At 33.6% G+C, this 20,028-nt stretch overlaps 2 protein-coding genes across 2 annotated transcripts in view; both read right to left on the bottom strand.

The window, feature by feature from the left end:
- Positions 1-570: 570 nt before the first annotated feature.
- Positions 571-3,905, bottom strand: LOC126890114 (uncharacterized). Its single transcript, XM_050658961.1, has 2 exons — positions 3,894-3,905; positions 571-1,290 (listed from the first exon to the last, which is right to left on the bottom strand). The coding sequence occupies exons 1-2, from the start codon at positions 3,903-3,905 to the stop codon at positions 571-573; spliced, it is 732 nt and encodes a 243-aa protein (XP_050514918.1).
- LOC126890707 (zinc finger protein 570-like) overlaps positions 3,819-20,028 on the bottom strand; it is a 95,640-nt gene continuing 79,430 nt past the window's right edge. The window contains exon 5 of the mRNA XM_050659873.1: positions 3,819-4,928. Coding sequence (XP_050515830.1) covers positions 4,084-4,928 — 845 coding nt within the window. The 3' untranslated portion in view covers positions 3,819-4,083. The remainder of the gene's footprint in view (positions 4,929-20,028) is intronic.

The following is a 20,028-nucleotide window of genomic DNA, read 5'->3' as shown; positions in this document are numbered from 1 at the left end:
TCTAAAATGACTTTAAATCGCTGTATTAGTTGGACATTCACGCCAGTAATTCGAGATGCACTTTCTGGGCCAACAAAAAATCGCCTTGATGTATTGCCATCATTTGTATTTCCAAATCCTGCTTTAGGAACATCAACCAGTATCCCCATTTCTTCTTTAAAAGCTTTTTGAATTTTCTCTTTTGTTTTCTTTACAACTTTTTTTTCTTCATCTGAACGTATTTGCCACTTTTCTAATGGAATTTTATAAGCCAAATGTAATAAAAATTCAAAAAAGCGTATTCTGGCATGCAAAATAGACAGGCCAAACTTCAGTGTTTCTACATTGACATCTTTTTTAATTAACTTGTTAAAGTCTTTAGATGTTTGACCGCAAATATAGCATCTCATGGTTGATGTGGTATCAGTTGCAGCATTACAAACCTTGCCATCAATCATCGTAAGCATAATCTGGTGCTTTATTTTAACTCCATCCATTTCTGTTGCCTGAAGCTGAGCGGCTTGGTTTTCAATATATGAAATTTCTTCCTCTGTAATATCTTTGGATTCACTTACGTATTGTATGCGAATCTCACTGAAGAGGGAACTGGGTTCTGCCAAATAATTTTTTTTGTTTTTCATTAATCAGTACTACCAATCTTAAAGGTACAAGTGAGCTCTGAAAGATGTTTTCGTCACTGTCCGCGCTATCTTGAAACTTTTGTTTATACTGGGTTTGTTGTGATCCATCACATCCCCATTTACAAATTAATGTCAAGTTTTGTTTTTCTTCTTGTGAACATGTTTCTATAACTTCGGCTAAATATTTATGTAGACGCAATGTAGTGTGGTCATGTAATGCCTGCAGACGAATTTCGGAACATGTCTCAGTTACGTGTATAGATTCTTCATCAGGATAACACTGCTTTTTGGCCATTTGTACAAATGAATAACAAGGGTAAATGCTATTATTCGATTTGTAAATTATTTCCCACTGTCTCCTGGTAAAGTCACCTTCAACAAAAATGGCTAGTGCTTCCTCGGGTGTATGTTTTTTTATAGTTGCTTGCTTAGTGGCAGTTTTTATCACTTTACGGATTTTCGTAGCTCTGGTTGGTGAAGAAACAATATCTTTAATTATTTTTAACGCATCAGTATTTCCTGAAGTAGGCTGACTCACACCAGCTGCGTATGTCAATTCCTTGACAGGTACGTGCTCTCGTAGCTCTTTTGTCTTGCGTCGTTTGCTGCGATCGCACAGATCTTCAAATGATTTTGGAGGTCTTCCTGTTTTTTTCGTGAAATCTTCAGGCTAGTTAGGTAATTCAATAGAGGTTGTGAGCCACTGTTCATTGCTTTTTAAAAAACGTTTTTCTTTGTAGCTAGCATCTTTCCATTTTTTTATGAAATCGCTCTTGAAATATTTCAATGCGCGAATGAAGTTATTCTTTTCATTATCTGGACAATTAACTAAATTAAAAAGTCTCTCTTCGAATAATGAAAACTTTTCATCCATTTTCTTTCCTTTGACCTCATTTAAGATGTCAAATCTCTTCTAATAAATTGAATGACGGTTCCCGAAAAATCTGTAAAAAAACAAAAAAAATATTTAACTATATTCTATGGGAAATAGGCCACAATTTTACTAAAAATATAATTTTATTAACGTTTCGACGCCCAAGTCGGGTGTCGTTGTCAAAATACAAAATAATACTAAAATAAACAAAAATGTTGCTTAGTAAAAAATTCTTCTAATAATTTATTTAATCTGACGGGTGTTGTTGTATTTTGACGAAACCCGACTTGGGCGTCGAAACGTTAATAAAATTATTTTTTTTTCAGAAAAACATTAAAAAAATATTTACTTCAAAGAATTTGAAAAATTCATTCATAAACTTTAATGTCATAGTAAACAAAATGGCGAAAGTAGGCGGATGATTTAACAACGTTGTTTGTTAGCCAACAAGTTTATTAGTACTACTCTACTATGCATAAATTGTAGCCCGACAAGACCCGACACATTAACAAAAACACTGCTGTTTGATAAATTTAAGTAAAAATATATACCAAAATAATTACTTTTATTATATGACTATTAAATATGAAAAATATTTAATTATTCATTCAATTGTAATTTTAAAATAGAGTACATACCTTCTTCTGCCATATTCACAAAGTTTTTCCTCTAAACTTCTCTACACAAAAACACAGTATTAAATTTAAAATTCACAGAAACCTTTAGATGGGTCGGTTACTTAGGTAGGGGAAAATGAGGTTTAGTCAGCGTTTTATTTAAGTTGCCGATTTCGACTTTTGTCCGGTTTTATTAAATAAATACTCCTGCGTCCGTCTGTAATTACAACTACTCCGTCAATATACCAGCTAGAATGGCAAATGAGGTGTCAAATGAAAGCTTATAATCCAAGGATGGTACTAAAGGTGAGATATTTGACGTAGGTTGTCTGTCCGTCGGTCCGTCCGACCGCGAATATAACTCCTCCGTCATTATACCAGGTAGAATGACAAATAGGTGTCAAATGAAAGCTTATAATCCAAGGATGGTACTAAAGGTGATAAATTTGACCTAGGCTGTCTATCCGTCTGTCCGTCCGACCACAAATATAACTCCTCCGTCAATATACCAGGTAGAATGACAAATAAGGTGTCAAATGAAAGCTTATAATCTAAGGATGGTACTACAGGTGAGAAATTTTAACTACTTAATTTTTAATTTTAATTTTAGCAAAAATGACTTAAAATTAGTAAATTCGTATATCAATCCACGCAAAGTTACACGAAGAATTCAAATAACGTCTTCCAGTTCTACTTTCGATTACTTTGGGTGAAAACCTAGGACTTACGAAGTCCAATTACTTGTTGTAAATAAATAATTATATTTTAAAATTATAAACTTTTTCCATTCTTAAAAGATTTTATTTTCTTAAAATTTAATGGGGGAGGGGGGTGTCGTGACGCGAGAGCACTCCCATTAAATCAGATAAAAGAAATTTCAACTTTATTCTGAGAAATCGGTTCAAACCTTAGAAAATGCATGAACCATCAGTATAATAATAAGGGGTATGGTATTCTTACTTAGGAATAAATTAAAGGTGAAATATTTGTTTAATAAATTTTTAAATAATTCTAGAAGGGTATTGATACAAAGAAAACACAGTTTTCACATTTTTATATCGGTTTGCCAAGAAAAGGGTTAAAAAATGATGACTCATAGTTTAGTAACAATGACTCGAAATTAGTAAAATCGTATCAATCGACACAAGGTTACACGAAGAGTTTAAATATCGATTTCCAGTTCTACTTTCGATTACGTTGGGTGAAAACCTAGGACTTACGAAGTCCAATTACTTGTTCAAATTTCCTTTCTGATAAACATGCTTAAAGTTCGAAATGGGACATTCACAGTTCTGGCTTCACAAAGCTATGTTTTTGTTAAACTGCATTAGGACTGTCGGAAAATCACGAGTTGAATTATTGGTACGAGAGCATACGCATCATCCCTCTTATGAGAAAACAGCAAGAATACATTGTGTAATAGTTCATCATTCTGGCATTTTCATTAAAATACAAATTAAATTTGCATGTTTTTATTTTTGAAAAACAATGTATCAGCTACCAAAATTACATTTCAAGAAAGTTATCAAGTTTTTTACTAAATAGACTAGAGTGCATCAAAGAAATTTCAAACATTAATTTGAGATTAGGGTGTCTGGAAACCAAAAATATCGGTAAGTGGTATATGAAGCAAGAAGGGTAGAGAAACACTACTCTACACGACACCCTTTTGTTAAGTTTTATATTGCTTATTACTGTCGCTTAATTTTCTATTTTTGACATTTAACGTCACAAATATCCTTCAGAAAATCTCCCATACAATATAACTAGGTTCTTTTGTACCCAAGTATCCATTGCCTTGTTGCTTTTTAATTTATCCTAATTAATCTTTTTAGCATTGCGAAGCAGAATTCGGTCAATTTTGGATTGTTTTGCACAGAGGGACAAAGAGCGCGGATAAGACTTTTATGCTCACTAAAAGAGGAATCGCTGGTTTAAACATTCGGATTTTTTTCGAAAGCTGTTTCTTTGATTAAAGATTTTCCCTAGTGTGCACTCTCAAATGTCTTTTTAAATTACTTGCTGTATTAAACTGTCTCATACAAATTTCGCATTCATAAGGTTTTTCCCCTGTGTGTACTCTCAAATGTGTTTTCAAATTAATTGCTTGGTTAAACTGTTTAAAACAAATTTCACACGTGTACGATTTTTCTTCAGTGTGCACTCTCAAATGTTTTTTCAGTGTACTTGCATGGCTAAACTGTTTAAAACAAACTTCACACTTGTATAGCTTTTCCCCAGTGTGCCCTCTCAAATGTGTTTTCAATGTACCTGCATGGCTAAACTGTTTAAAACAAACTTCACACTTGTATGGCTTTTCCCCAGTGTGCCCTCTCAAATGTGTTTTCAATGTACCTGCATGGCTAAACTGTTTAAAACAAACTTCACACTTGTATGGCTTTTCCCCAGTGTGCACTCTCAAATGTCTTTTCAAATGATTTGCTTGAATAAATGTCTTACAACAAATTTCACACTGGTACGGTTTCTCCCCAGTGTGCCCTCTCAAATGTGTTTTCAATGAATCTGCATGGCTAAACTGTTTAAAACAAACTTCACACTTGTATGGCTTTTCCCCAGTGTGCACTCTCAAATGTCTTTTCAAATCACCTGCTGTACTATACCCCTTAAAACAAATTTCACACTTGTAAGGTTTTTCCCCAGTGTGCACTCTCAAATGTCTTGTCAAAGAACAATCTTGTCTAAACTGTTTAAAACAAATTTCACACTTGTAAGGTTTTACATCAGTCTGAACTTGCATACAAGCACATTTTATTGAGTTTTCTTCAATAGGTGGATGCGTATTCTCTTCAAGAATGCCTAAAATAAAAACTAGAATACATATTTTTTCATTTCAGACATTATTAATACAATAGAAGAAAAAAATTTAATAACTCAATAGGAAAAAAAAAACAGCAAACAGATTTGTGGCAGAGATAAATAAAATACTTCATTACCCGACCACAAAAGATATTGACGAAGAATGGAAGAATATACAGATAGCGATGACAGAAGCAACGGAACTGTCTAGGAAAAGTACAAGCAGAGAAACGAAGAGACTGGTTTGACGAGGATTGTAAAATAGCATTGATACGTAGAAATAAAGCAGAGATAGAAAAAGATAAAAGTAATACACAGGATATGACAGAAAAATATAAAATGGGAAGAAGAGAAGTAAAACAAATCTGCAGAAAAAAGAACAGATTGACAAACAGTTAAAAACAACAGAAGAATTTTACATAAACAAGGAAATAAGAAATTTCTACCAAGAATTAAAAAAATCTCGAGGAACTGCAAAGAGTAAAAAAAGTTACTGTAGAAGTACACATGGTGTGCTTTTAGGAGAAACAACAGAAAAATTGAACAGATGGGCGGAGTATTTTGAAGAACTATTAAATGCAAATAAACATACGCAAAGCTTCGGACGGATTTCTCACATCGAGTTCAACTCAAGTTTAACCTGAACTTTTAGTGAACTGCAGTTAAACGTCAAAATCGTCTTTCTCAATTCCCGTTTAAAACGATTTTGGTGGTTTAAACTGCGTTCACTTTGAACGCTGAAATTCGAGCGTTCATGAACCCAGTTCATATGATTTCAGAGATTACGCGTGCCTAGTATTGTCCTGAAACGCTGTCATTAAATATGTCAAAATCAGTTTGTTATCATTCGTTAAATAGATATCTAATCATTACGAAAACATTATTTGTATTTTTGTTAGATTTATTAATAATTATTAAAATGACTGTTTGACTATAAATACTTAAAATATAACGTTATTTAGAGATAGCATAAAAATGTTCATACAAAATGGCGATAGTTTTACCTTTCGCCACCTATTGGCATTTCTCGAAAGTTACCGAATATCTAAGGATATTTGCATTGCCAACAAACATTCAGGCGGGCACGCTGCAGTTTCTCAATTGTCAGTACAGTCGGTAACACAGTCTACGAGAAGTGCGCGGTAAATTGAAGGTGTATTTACAAAAAAAGATTATGTATGTCTCTGTACTCAGTTTATAATGCTCAAAAAATTACGGGATCTGGATTTCAATGCATATTTTTTTATAATTCTCATATCAAAGTTAGGCGTATTAATGACAGTTGACAAACTGCAGGCGTAGAACGTGGGTACGCTGCAGTTTCTCAACTGTCAGTACAGTCGGTAACACAGTCTACGAGAAGTGCACGATAAATTGAAGGTGTATTTACAAAAAAAAGATTATGTATGTCTTTGTACTCGCTTTATAATGCTCAAAAAATTACGGGATTTGGATTTCAATGCATATTTTTTTTTATTTTTATTTTTTTATAATTCTCGTGTCAAAGTTACGCGTTAAGTTAGGCTTATTAATGACAGTTGAGAAACTGCGGGCGACCCGTAGAACGTCTGAAGACTGAACCTCAGTCAATTGAACTACAGATTGACTTAGTTCCTCAGTCAATTGAAAAGCCTACGGAACAATAGCCAATGCTCCATGGGTACGTATCCAACCCCAACCGGGTGAAGTCGAGTTCGCTCCGCTTCGTTCAGGTATATTTTAGAAGGGTACGAATTGGCTCCCGCATGAATGCGGGTAGGCTCTCATATAATCGCGGAAACATTAGACATTGTTGCCAAATCGTGTAATATTTATACTGCTTAGGAAATTTACATAGTGATATAGACTTTTTATAGGAAAATTATACTTTTAGACAAATACTTTTAGAGTTTGTTTTAGTTCAACATTGGCATATGTGGCAATTTTAACACAAATTATTGGTGTCGGCCGGTATGCGCTCGACCGTTTTGCGCTCTTACCTGAAATCGGCCGGTTTGCGCTCTACACTCTAATACCCGAAAGTTAAGTTAGGACCGAAGGGTTAGGTCTTCCTCCTTTCCCACAGATATTTCTAGGAAGGTACCTGTTTCTAACAAAAAGAGAAAATTTGAAAGAAGTGACAACGCTGGGTGATATTTTCGACATGTTTAGGTAAAATAAATTTTGTCTATGGGAGCCAATTCGGACTCTACCTTTTTTAGTTCAGGTAAAACTCTTACCATTGGGAGCGAACTCGACCCCGTCCATCCAACCATACCATACACAATGATCTTGGTATTCCATTCATAAAAGAAGTCATTGACCTTCAAGCAAACAGAGCCAAACAAAGAAATTCCACAAACGATTGCCAAAGCATCAGAGAACTATACCACCCGCGACTACCTACTAGACGTCTAAATAGAACCTGGCCCGAAGACCTTGGCGATTAGGTGAAGACTTGGAGAACTGTTAATGGACGGTACCATTTGTTAAATACTCCTGTAATACTGAGTAGCTTGTAAATTTGCTGTAATAAATAAATAATAAAAAAAAGATTGACTTAGTTATGAGAAATTGGCAATTAAAATTCGGAATGAGGTATCCACAGTTCTGACTTCAGAACGCTATACCTTTTTGTTAACCTGCATTTAGGACTGTCGTAAAATTAGGAGTTGAATACTTGGTACCAGAAAATACGAATCATCCCTCTTATGAGAAAACGGCAAGAATTCATTGTGTATTAGTTCATCATTCTGGTATTTTCAATAAAATACGAATTAAATTTGTCTGTTTTTATTTTTGGAAAAACAATGTATCAGCTACCAAAATTACGTTTCAAGGAAGTCATCAAGTATTTTACTAAATAGGCATCAAAGAAATTTCAAACATTTGAGATTAGGGTGTCTGGAACCCAAAACTTTCGGTAAGTGGTATATGGAGCAAGAAGGGTAGAGAGACACTACTCTACATGTCACTCTTTTTTTAAGTTTTATATTGCTTATTACTATCGCTTAATTTTCCAATTTTGACATTTAACGTCACAAATAGCCATCAGAAAATCTCCTATACATTATAACTAGTTCTTTGTACCCAAGTATCCATTATCTTGTTGCTATTTAATTTATCTTAACTAATATTTTTAGCGTTGTGTAGCAGAATTTGGTAAATTTTGGATTGTTTTGGATAGAGGGACAAAGAGTGCGGATAACACTTTTATGCTCACTGAAAGAGGAATCGCTGGAGCAAACATACGGATTTTTTCGAAAGCTGTTTCTTTGATTAAACTTTTCCCCAGTGTGCAATCTCAAATGTCTTTTTCAAAGTATACATCAGGGCCCCCGCAAGGGTGATTGGCGCCCGCGTGCGGGACATATTTTGGCACCCTTTAAATCTACTATACAGGGTGAGTGGGGAGGAACACACCAAACTTTAAGACTGTATAATATACGTAAAAATAATCAAAAATAACTCATATGCTGTGATTCGATTTTCATTTGTTTCCGAGATACGGGGTGTTAAAATTTTTCTTACAAACTGACGATTTATTTATTGCTCTAAAACCGGTTGAGGTGTGCAAATTAAATTTGGTGGGTTTTAAGACATAGTTGGTGCACATGTTTTGACACATAAGTTAAAAATTTTATATTCGCGATTGGCGCGCGTACGGGTAATAGTCTAAAATTTTTGAAACAAAAAAATAGTACGTAACTGAGACATTTCAAATTAAAAATTATTTTTGAATTCCCTGTTCAATTTCTGACAAACAATATATCTTCATGTCTGTTCATACGACGCTTCGTTTTCATGCAAAAAATAAAATATCTTAACGCTTACAAAGTATTCGAAATAAGTTTCTACACATTCATATCGAAACTTCGTCGAAAACTTTGTAAGCGTTAAGATGATTTATTTTTTGCATGAAAATGAAGTGTCTCATGAAAAAAAATGAAGATAGATTTTTTGTCACAAATTGAACGAGGAATTCAAGAAAGATTTTTAATTTGAAATATTTCAGTGGCGTACCATTTTTATCTTTAAAAAATTTCAGACTATTACCCGTACGCGCGCCAATGGTGAATATAAATTTCGTAATTGTTTGTCAAAACATGCGCAATAACTATGTCTTAAAACCCAGCAAATTTAATTTGCACACCTCAACCGGTTTTAGAGCAATAAATAAATCGTCAGTTTGTAAGAAAAATTTTAACACTCCGTATCTCGGAAACTAATAAATATTTTTGAAAAATTTAAACCCAGAATGAAAGACTACATTATTACTGAGGCCGAAAGTCCCTGAAAACTTCTATAATGCTTATTTTAATAAGTTACAGGGGTGAAAATAAAAGAGAAAATTTATTGTGTGATTTTTAATAATTGCAAATATTTAATTAAAAAGAAACTTTTTATTTATTTTAAGGGACTGTCGGCCCTCGATAATAACGGTATCTTTCATTCTGCGTTATAATTTTTTAAAACTACTTATTAGTTTTCTCAGAATTCGAAAAAAATTAATACATTTAAAACAGATTGAAAATTTTGACAGGCGACATTTTGCGCCTTTCCCCTTAAATTTTTTGCATTATTAATGAAGCACCCTGCATATTAAATTAAAAATATGGTATACATTTAAGTAAATAAACAATAATATTTTGTCATTTCAAAGTTTTCAAACAAATTTTATACAGGGTGTCTACATAACTAGGAACCATATATGATATTATGGGAGACTGTTTTATTATTAATTTTACGAGAAAAAGTTATTCTTTATAAAAAGTTCTGCATTGTCTAGAACTCAACTTGTCTAGAATGCAACTATCAAGATCAAATATCAAATTTTATGAATCTTATACGAAGTATGTCAAAAAATATGAATTTCGGTCAAGAGCAAAGTACGTTTAGTTTTCACAATATTGAAAAGTTATTATGAAAAGTTGTTCAGCATTAAAAACTATGTTTCTATATGCAATGTGCAATTACATCCTTCTAATTGAAATATATTGTGATCTAGAAAGGCACTTTACTTTTGATCGAAACTCATATTTTTTTATATATTGATGTGATCTTGATTTTTGATATGAGATAATATTCTTATATGTCACTTAATTTAATCAATGTATTAATACTAATCTAATTAATTAACCAGATCACATATCAATATGTTTTCAATCTCAGGGCGAATTATAAATTAATTACTTACTTTCGTGGCTTCAAATATTTCTTAATGGTTCCTAATCGGGATAGAAAAGAAAAGAGTAAAAAAAAATACACATATGGGTTACAATTATAATCAAAATATTTTTTATTTTATTTAAAAGGCAATCAATGCTTAATATTTGCTATTTCTTATTATTCTTAAACATAACATTTACAAATGGGAATCTTATTTCCTTTTGGTTTTCAATTGAAAGTTTTTATTAACATTTAACTATTAGGAGTTATTAGGAACAACTCTATTTAACTTTGATGAAGCTTTTCTGATATTATTGATTATGTTATTCAATTTTTTATGTGGAATTTAATACGAAAAACCCATACATTCATGTCCAAACAAATGAGACTGACCTTTTCCTGGTGAACTGAAAATGTCCTCACACAAGACCCGTTTCCTGCTATCCTTGGCTGCGATCAAACCTCGTCCTGGCTTCCAGTAATGTTCTCCTTTGAAAAACTAGCTCGAATAGCTCTCGTTCCTGCTTTTGTCGTGATGCTGTGTTCTACCTTTTTTGAAACTGCTATCAGCTACCGGGACACTCTTGGCTCAAGGAGGTTCTTTTACTCTCGACCTGGCCTACTTCTCGTTCCACGATAGATACTCCACACTCACGGAACTACATCGGCTTTCTCACTCTCCGTACACTAACGTCTACTACTCGACTTCACTTCTCGACAGCTCAAAACATTCTGCCCTCACTTTGTCATCCATTCCCCTCCTTTCTAAATATCCCTTCCAGATTCACAAATCAATCTTCCACCACCAACTCTCATTCGTAATATTCCTCAAAACCAATTTTTAATCTTTCTAAATATGCTTAATGGATTTCAAAAGAAAATATTTAATTCCCATTCTAAAATACTTTCTAACTATTTACAAATTTTAATGACCTATTCTCTCTTTCAAATGAGTCTTATTTAGCATAGGCTAATGATCGAAACCTTCCGCGAAAAACGATAATGAACTATCATCTATTTCACTGAGTTTTATTTAGCATAGGCTAATGATCGACCTTCCGAGAAGAACGATAATGGTACGCGTCATTCACTTTGTTTATCTAAGCACATTGTTCCGAGTTTCGTACGCTTATTCTAATCACTTCTTAAAATTAAATATAACAATTTGTTGTATACAGGTTGTTCTAAATTTATATGCCTGAGGTTGAGAAAATTAAAAATATTTTATATTAAAGTGAATTTTGTTTATAATTATCAAATTTTAATTTTTATATCAAATAGAAATATAACAAATCCCCGCCTTGTATTCGATAAAATTTATCTGCATTTTTAAATAAATTTTCTCGAGGCAAAACCAACTCCCTGTATATTTCCTTACTTTAATCTACGTCTTATATCCTAACTTACTATCTACTTCATGTAATTCTGTCTTTTATTCGTGATATTTGTATACATCGTGAATATTATAAATTCCTCGGATCTTTTCCGAGTTCCTGTGCCTCAACTCATAACTATTTATCCCATTTTCATTATTCACGATGTACGGGCCTTCGAAAACAGGCATCAACTTTGCGCAAATGCCGCCAGGAAGATTTGATACTCGTAATGCCCTCACGAGTACTTTTTCACCCTTTTGGAAAGTCACTGGTCTTCTTTTTCTATTTTGTTCCTGTCTTTGGATATATTTTTCGTTGCTTCGCCGTAATCTTCTCTGTACGGTTTCAATCACCTGTTGATATTCTTTTGGCTCTTGATCTTCCCATGGCCTTATCGGCAGTACACCCTTCATGATGTATTCTGGGGTCTCTTTTGTTACTGTGCTCGGAATTGTATTTAAATACCTTTCTATTTCCGCCATTTTCCTGTCCCAGTGGCGATGTTGACCATCTGTTGCAATGCGAAGAAATTTCGTCACTTCCTGTATGAATCGTTCCGAAGGATTACTCTGTGGATGCCTGATGCTGACAAAATTTGTCTCTATTCCTCGTTCTCGAAGTTGTCCCTTGAAACGATCATTTCGGAAATACGTTGCATTGTCTAGTAGAATCTTTTTTGGTGTTCCTACTATGGCTATAAAATTGTCGATTTTTCTTAATATTTCTTCCCCCTTTGTGGTGCGGCAACTGTATAATTTTACGTATTTTGAAAACACATCCACCATTACCAGAATATGTTTGTTCCTTTTAGTGGTCATAATTAGATCGCTTAACATATCTATTGCTACAATGTCTAGTTTGTTTCGGGCTTCAATATTTTTGGCAACATTTTCGTTTTTGAAATTTCGACTCTTATATTTTTGACATACATCGCACTTCTGGGTAATTTCCTTTGCAATGCGGTAATCCTGTCGGCTGATGTAATTTTCCCTAAAAACGAGCCAAACTTTTCTGCTACCGATATGCCCATTGTCCTCATGTAATTTCTTTATTATCTTTTCGGCCAATGTCTGTGTCACTAAATATAGTTCCTTTCCGTCTATTCTCTTAAAATATATGTCATTTTCTACTTCCGCTCTTCTTTTCTCTCTTTCCTCTAGGTCTTCTTGGTTTGTCCTTATCTCATTTAACGAATATATCCCTTCTTCTTGTATTAATCTATTTAGTCCCACCTGTAGAGTAATTGTTTCCTTTTTTCCCGTGTCCTCATCCCGTGTTAGAGCGTCGGCTATTATGTTGTCTTTTCCTTTTATATATCGGAACTCAAAATCATACTCCTGTAATAATAGAATGCCTCTATGTATTCTATTATTTACTAATCTATTCTTCATGATATGTACTAAAGCTGCATGGTCTGTTTCGATTGTGAATTTTGCTCCCAATAAGTAAAACCTCAATTTGTTTACGCAATATAGTACACTGGCAAACTCCAATTCTGTAACACTATATTTTCTCTCATGTGTTTTAGTCACTCGCGATATAAAACATATCGGCACTTCTTGGTCGTTTTGTATTTGAGACAGAACTCCTGCAAATTTTTGTATGGACGCATCAGTTCGGAGTATAAAAGGTAAATTGTAAATGGGGTGGTATATTTTCGTTCCTTTTGCGAATTCTCGTTTTAATGTTTCGAAAGCTTCCTCCTGTTCTTCTTTCCAATTCCATTTTATTCCTTTTTTAAGCAACTTTATCAGAGGGATTTCCTTTTGGCTCAAATCGGGAATCAGTTTTTTAAAATAATTAATCGTGCCAAGAAAACCTCTCAATGTTTTCAAATTCGTTGGTCTTGGGTATTCATCTATGAGCTTGACTCTGTCTTCGGATAATCTTACTGTTTTGGTGTCCAATTGAAAACCCAAATAAATGACTTCTTTTTGAAAAAATTGACATTTTTCAATGTTTAATTTCAATCCCGCTGTGTCCAATTCTTCCAGAATTATTTCTATGTGTTTCAGATGACTCTGAGTATCTTGTGAAAAAATTAATAAATCATCGATATAATGAACTATGAAATCTTCGTGGCGATTCAAAATGGTATGTAGAGCTCGGACGAGTGCAGCACAAGCACTCTGCAATCCAAACGGCACTACCTTAAACCGGTAGACAATACCATCAATAGAAAAAGCGGTGTAGTTTCTACACTTTTCAGCTAACGGTATCAACCAAAAACTGTGTTTTAAGTCAATTTTCGAAAATATGTGTGACCCGGTGATTCTTCCAAAAATGGCCTCGATGTTTAGAGGTGATTCATATTGTGATACAGTGTGCTGGTTGATATTCCTGGCATCTAAACATAATCTCAATTCTCCACTGCTTTTCTTTACTATCACAATCGGGTTAACATACGGTGAATCACATCTTTCGATGATTTGATCTTCCAACATTTTATTTATTTCTTCTTTCACCTCTTGTCGATACTTGTATGGAATCGGGTAAGTCTTTGATCGAAAATTTCCCAAGTTTTTCACCTCAAATGAATGTTCGTACTTTTTAGCCACTCTGTTTTCCTCATTGATCAAATTTTCGTAGTTTCTTAACATCAACCGCAATTCCTTTTCTTTCCCTTCTCCACATATCAATTTTCTGTCTTTTTTCTCAGATTCTTCACACATGTTTACCGTGCATTCTGCATCCTCGTTTGCATATACCTCCTCTTCAAATACCACTGTTTCAATCATATTCTTTTCACTTTCATTTTTTAGCTTTATATCTTCTTCTCCTGAGCCCGTCTCTTCTTTTGAGGAATCCCAGGTTTCCTTTGTTTCTGATACTCTCAAATTTTCTTCTTCTGGGCTCAACTCTTCTTTTGAGGAGCCACAGGTTTCATTTTCTTTTATCTTTTTCTGACCTTTTCTCCTTTTTCTTCTTTGTCCTTGCTTCGCTGCCAAATTCATTTCCACTGTTTGTTCTTTACCTGATTCGTCCGTATTTTGTTTCTCATGTTCCTTGTCCTGTTCTTTTTCTTTTTCTTCTGTTAGTTTCATCGTATTATTTTTAAAATCTATCACTACATGTTTTTCTGCCAATTCGTCCACTCCTACTATCATGTCATGTGACATGTTTGGCATTATTACACATTGTAGTGCATACATATTCTTGCCCAGTCGTACCATTACTCGTATGCCTTCATTTATAGTTGCCAATGTCCGTTTGTTTGCGCCCACTAAATTTACCCTAGGTATTTTATAAATTAAATTTGTTAAGTTAACTTCTTCTATTAGTTTTCTGTTGACCAATGTTATTTCAGATCCAGTGTCTATCATAATTTTAATTGGTTTCTCGTTGATAAATCCATCCACAAATTTTAAATTAACTCCATTTTTCTTTTCGTTGTTTCCTGCCAATTTAATAAACTCCTTGGGGTGACAAAAGATTCCTGTTTGATTTTTGGTTTTTAGTGAGCGCCGTCGTGAAAAGACGCCGGTTGCTCATCGTTGTTTATATTTTCGTCATAATGTCTCTCTCCGTCATATTCATCTGTCTGGGTATTATTTACTTCTCTTCTATTTTCTCTTGGTCTGTCGGATCTGTTTCGGTTTTCTTGATATCCCTGTTCATTTTGTCTACCATTATTTCTGTTTTCTTGATTTGAGCGTGTGGTGTTTCTATTCTGGTATTCTCGATTTCTGTCCTCATTCCATTGCCTATTTCTTTGTTCATAATTTCCTCTTCCGTTGTCTCTATTTTCGTTTTCCCTTCTGGGATTAAAATCTCGTCTTGTATAGTCCCTCCTATTTTGATTTCTATCTCTGTAATCTTGTGTTTCTCGGGGCCTGTAATCTTCTCGCGACCTTCTTGATTTTCTTTCTCTTAGACGTGATTCTCTTATTTGTAGGAATTGGCATAAACTATCTATGTCTTTGTAATTTTGCAATGTGTTATGGTCTTCCAGCGTTTCCTCGAAATGTCTTGCAATCAGTTCGACTAATTGTTCCGATGAGTAATTATATTGTAAATGTTTTGCATTATTGTAAATTTGCAAAGCATATGTCTTTTCTGATACACCCATCCTATCATTGTATTTCCCATTTTGCAATTCCTTGTTAATTTCCAATTGTTGGACCTTTCCCCAGAAATAATTCAAAAATTTTTGTTCAAATTGTTGCCAATTGCCGAATTCTTCTTCTTTACTATCGAACCATAGGCTTGCTTCATATTTGAGATGGTTTCTGATAGTTTCTTTTGCTGTTTCGAAATTTCCGAAGTGCTGTATTTTCTTTTTCAGGCTATTTATGAACGGCACTGGGTGTAATCTTCTTACATCCCCGCCAAACCTTATCTTCACGTCATCTGTGCTATGTATAACCATTTCTCTTCTTTCTCCGACATTCTGTTGCGTCCTGTTTTCGGTGACTTGTTTTTCTATTTCTGTGATTCTTTTTTCCACTTCTTCTCTGTCTACTTGAATAGCATTTTCCAACTTGTTTTCCAAACTTTCCATTTCTTTTTTCTGGCAATTCGTTAACTCCTTCATTTTATTTTGAATTTTCATTTCTTGTTCTTTCATGTGGTCCTTCATTTTCACTTCATACTTTTCTATGCGTTCCTCCATTTTCTTGTTGTTCTCTTCTATTGCTTGTTTCATTTTTTGTTGTGTTTCATCCATTTTTTTATCCAATTTTTGTTGTGTTTCATCCATTTTTTGATCCAATTTTTGTTGTGTTTCATCCATTTTTTGTTGTGTTTCATCCATTTTCTTTGATGTTTCTTCCTGATTTTTATCCATTGTTCGTTTTGCTTCATCCATTTTTTGTGACTGGAGTTGCATAAGTTGTAATATCTTATCTATTCCTGATAATTCTTGCTGTTCTGATGCCATGATTGTCGTGTCTAAAATATCTTCTTGGTCTGAATATTCTTTTTGTTTTTTGTTGTCCTTGCTTTGGCTTCTTGTCACAGACATTTGTTTTCAAGAAGTACTGTCCCCGCCAAATATGAAATTTTACTAGTATGTTACCAAGACGACTTTTTTTTTACCCAAATATTATAAATTGTCAATAAATATATCAAATGTAAATATCGTAAAAATAAAATATTAAATCAGTTATGTAAAATTTGTACCTAAAGAGATCTAAAATTTTATGTTATCAAATGTAAGTATCTCACTTTTTACCACAGGCATATAAATTTTCAAATACCGGCTTTACTCTTTCTATCCTTCAAATTTGCCACTAGAAATACTTTACCATGCTTTCCACGTTGGACGACAGTTGATGTGATCTTGATTTTTGATATGAGATAATATTCTTATATGTCACTTAATTTAATCAATGTATTAATACTAATCTAATTAATTAACCAGATCACATATCAATATGTTTTCAATCTCAGGGCGAATTATAAATTAATTACTTACTTTCGTGGCTTCAAATATTTCTTAATGGTTCCTAATCGGGATAGAAAAGAAAAGAGTAAAAAAAATACACATATGGGTTACAATTATAATCAAAATATTTTTTATTTTATTTAAAAGGCAATCAATGCTTAATATTTGCTATTTCTTATTATTCTTAAACATAACATTTACAAATGGGAATCTTATTTCCTTTTGGTTTTCAATTGAAAGTTTTTATTAACATTTAACTATTAGGAGTTATTAGGAACAACTCTATTTAACTTTGATGAAGCTTTTCTGATATTATTGATTATGTTATTCAATTTTTTATGTGGAATTTAATACGAAAAACCCATACATTCATGTCCAAACAAATGAGACTGACCTTTTCCTGGTGAACTGAAAATGTCCTCACACAAGACCCGTTTCCTGCTATCCTTGGCTGCGATCAAACCTCGTCCTGGCTTCCAGTAATGTTCTCCTTTGAAAAACTAGCTCGAATAGCTCTCGTTCCTGCTTTTGTCGTGATGCTGTGTTCTACCTTTTTTGAAACTGCTATCAGCTACCGGGACACTCTTGGCTCAAGGAGGTTCTTTTACTCTCGACCTGGCCTACTTCTCGTTCCACGATAGATACTCCACACTCACGGAACTACATCGGCTTTGTCACTCTCCGTACACTACCGTCTACTACTCGACTTCACTTCTCGACAGCTCAAAACATTCTGCCCTCACTTTGTCATCCATTCCCCTCCTTTCTAAATATCCCTTCCAGATTCACAAATCAATCTTCCACCACCAACTCTCATTCGTAATATTCCTCAAAACCAATTTTTAATCTTTCTAAATATGCTTAATGGATTTCAAAAGAAAATATTTAATTCCCATTCTAAAATACTTTCTAACTATTTACAAATTTTAATGACCTATTCTCTCTTTCAAATGAGTCTTATTTAGCATAGGCTAATGATCGAAACCTTCCGCGAAAAACGATAATGAACTATCATCTATTTCACTGAGTTTTATTTAGCATAGGCTAATGATCGACCTTCCGAGAAGAACGATAATGGTACGCGTCATTCACTTTGTTTATCTAAGCACATTGTTCCGAGTTTCGTACGCTTATTCTAATCACTTCTTAAAATTAAATATAACAATTTGTTGTATACAGGTTGTTCTAAATTTATATGCCTGAGGTTGAGAAAATTAAAAATATTTTATATTAAAGTGAATTTTGTTTATAATTATCAAATTTTAATTTTTATATCAAATAGAAATATAACAATATATCTCATATAAAATTGAAAAAATTTGATAGGATTTGATGGTTACATCTGAGATTTTAGACCATGCAAAGCTTTTTAGAAAGAACTTTTTATCGTACATTAATTGTACTTTTCAACAACGCCCTTTTCATTTATTAGAAATAGTATGATAAGTCTTTTATTATTAATAATAAGCCCTTTTCAGTTATTACAAATAATGTGAAAACTCTTTTATTATTATCCATTAATTAATTAATCAATAACAATATTAGAGTTAATTATCGCATTCGTATCTAATAAATGAAAAAGGCGTTGGGTATTTTTTCCCTCTGATTCTGGCCTTGGTTTAGAACTAGAACCTTTAGCCACGTAATTGTATAACTTATCACTAACTCAGGTGTAATGTGTAGTGTGTGTGTGTGTTGAGTAAGTGTCTTGTTACTTTGCAAATTCGAAGTCATTGTCTTTGCAAAGAGACGCTAATTGTATCCGAACGTCTGCGGTCCCTCCGGTGAGTACCGATCCCACAAGGACTCATTGGGTATTTGTAATTTGAGAAAAAAAATTTCAATTAAAAGGATGTAATTGCGTATTAAAACAGTTTTTAATTAATTCCAAACAACTTTTCATAACAATAATTTTCGATATTGTGAAATATAAGGTACTCTTGATCGAAATTCATATTTTTTTTATTTACAAACTCGCATCAGCCTGTACGGCTATTAGCGAAAATGATAGTTTTGTTAACAATAATAATAACTATAGAATACTACAATTAAATTTTATATAAACAGTTTATTGCTTTTAAGTATTGAAGGATCACTTTGGAACCGTACTTTAAGAATAGTATTTTCAAATCGTCCGGGATTCCGAATTGAACTCTTTCCGCACTGTGTAACGGGCACTCCACTAGAAGGTGTTTTATTGTCAGAGGGGTCTCACAAGCATAACACTCCTGTTGAGGATCTCGTGTCATCAGATGACCATGCGTGAGGCGGCTATGACCAAGCCGCAATCGCGAGATGATCACTTGGGAAAATCGATTTGTGGAATTATCAGACCATCGTTGAAATGTTTGTTTTATCTCAAATAACTGCTTCTGGTTTTCATGCCATCTGCTATTCCATATATCAACTATTTTGCTGTGGAAATATGATTTGAGATCTGACGCTGGAGTTGTTGGATAGATCTCTATAGTTGCGTCCTCTAAGGCTTCTCGAGCATGTTTATCTGCCAGTTCATTTCCAGCGATTCCAATATGAGATGGAACCCACAGGAAAGCAACATTTTTGTGATTTAGTTTGTGCAATTCTTGTCTTATGAGTTTGGCCACAGGGTGGGGAGAATAGATTTTAGAGATGATTTCTAAAGAATTTAAAGAGTCCGTAATTATGAGAAAGTTAATTTGAGAACTTTTCCTAACATGACATAGGGCTTTATATATCGCAAAGAGTTCTTCTGTTAAAATAGTGTTTGTCCCCTCTAGTTAATATTTCTTTATTTCATTCTGTGTTACAAAGGCAGATGCTACACAATATTTAGTCTTTGATCCATCAGTGAATAACTGTTCGAATGAGGAAAATTGAGAAATTAAGGTTTGATATTTAGAAATAATTATATGACGATTGGTTTCTTTCTTATTTTCTGACACTAGATCCATTATTAAATGAGGAGAAGGTATTAGCCAAGGAGGGGGAGTTGGTATTTTGCTAGGATAGATTTTGGGAACTTTAAGGTGTAGTTCATTTATGATTCGTTTGCATTTTTCTTGAAAGCGAATGTGAGTTTTTGTATGCTGAGTACTTGAAGAGCAAATAGTTTGGTGAATTTGTGAAGAGTACCGCTTCACTGCATATGTGAGTATTAATTCCTGTCTTCTTAAATCTAAAGGTAGTTCACCGAGTTCGGCCTGAAGAC

The sequence above is a fragment of the Diabrotica virgifera genome, chromosome 8, assembly GCF_917563875.1.
Source record: "Diabrotica virgifera virgifera chromosome 8, PGI_DIABVI_V3a".
In the NCBI taxonomy this organism is placed as follows: Eukaryota; Metazoa; Arthropoda; class Insecta; order Coleoptera; family Chrysomelidae; genus Diabrotica; species Diabrotica virgifera.
This window is presented reverse-complemented; position numbering and strand designations above follow the sequence as displayed.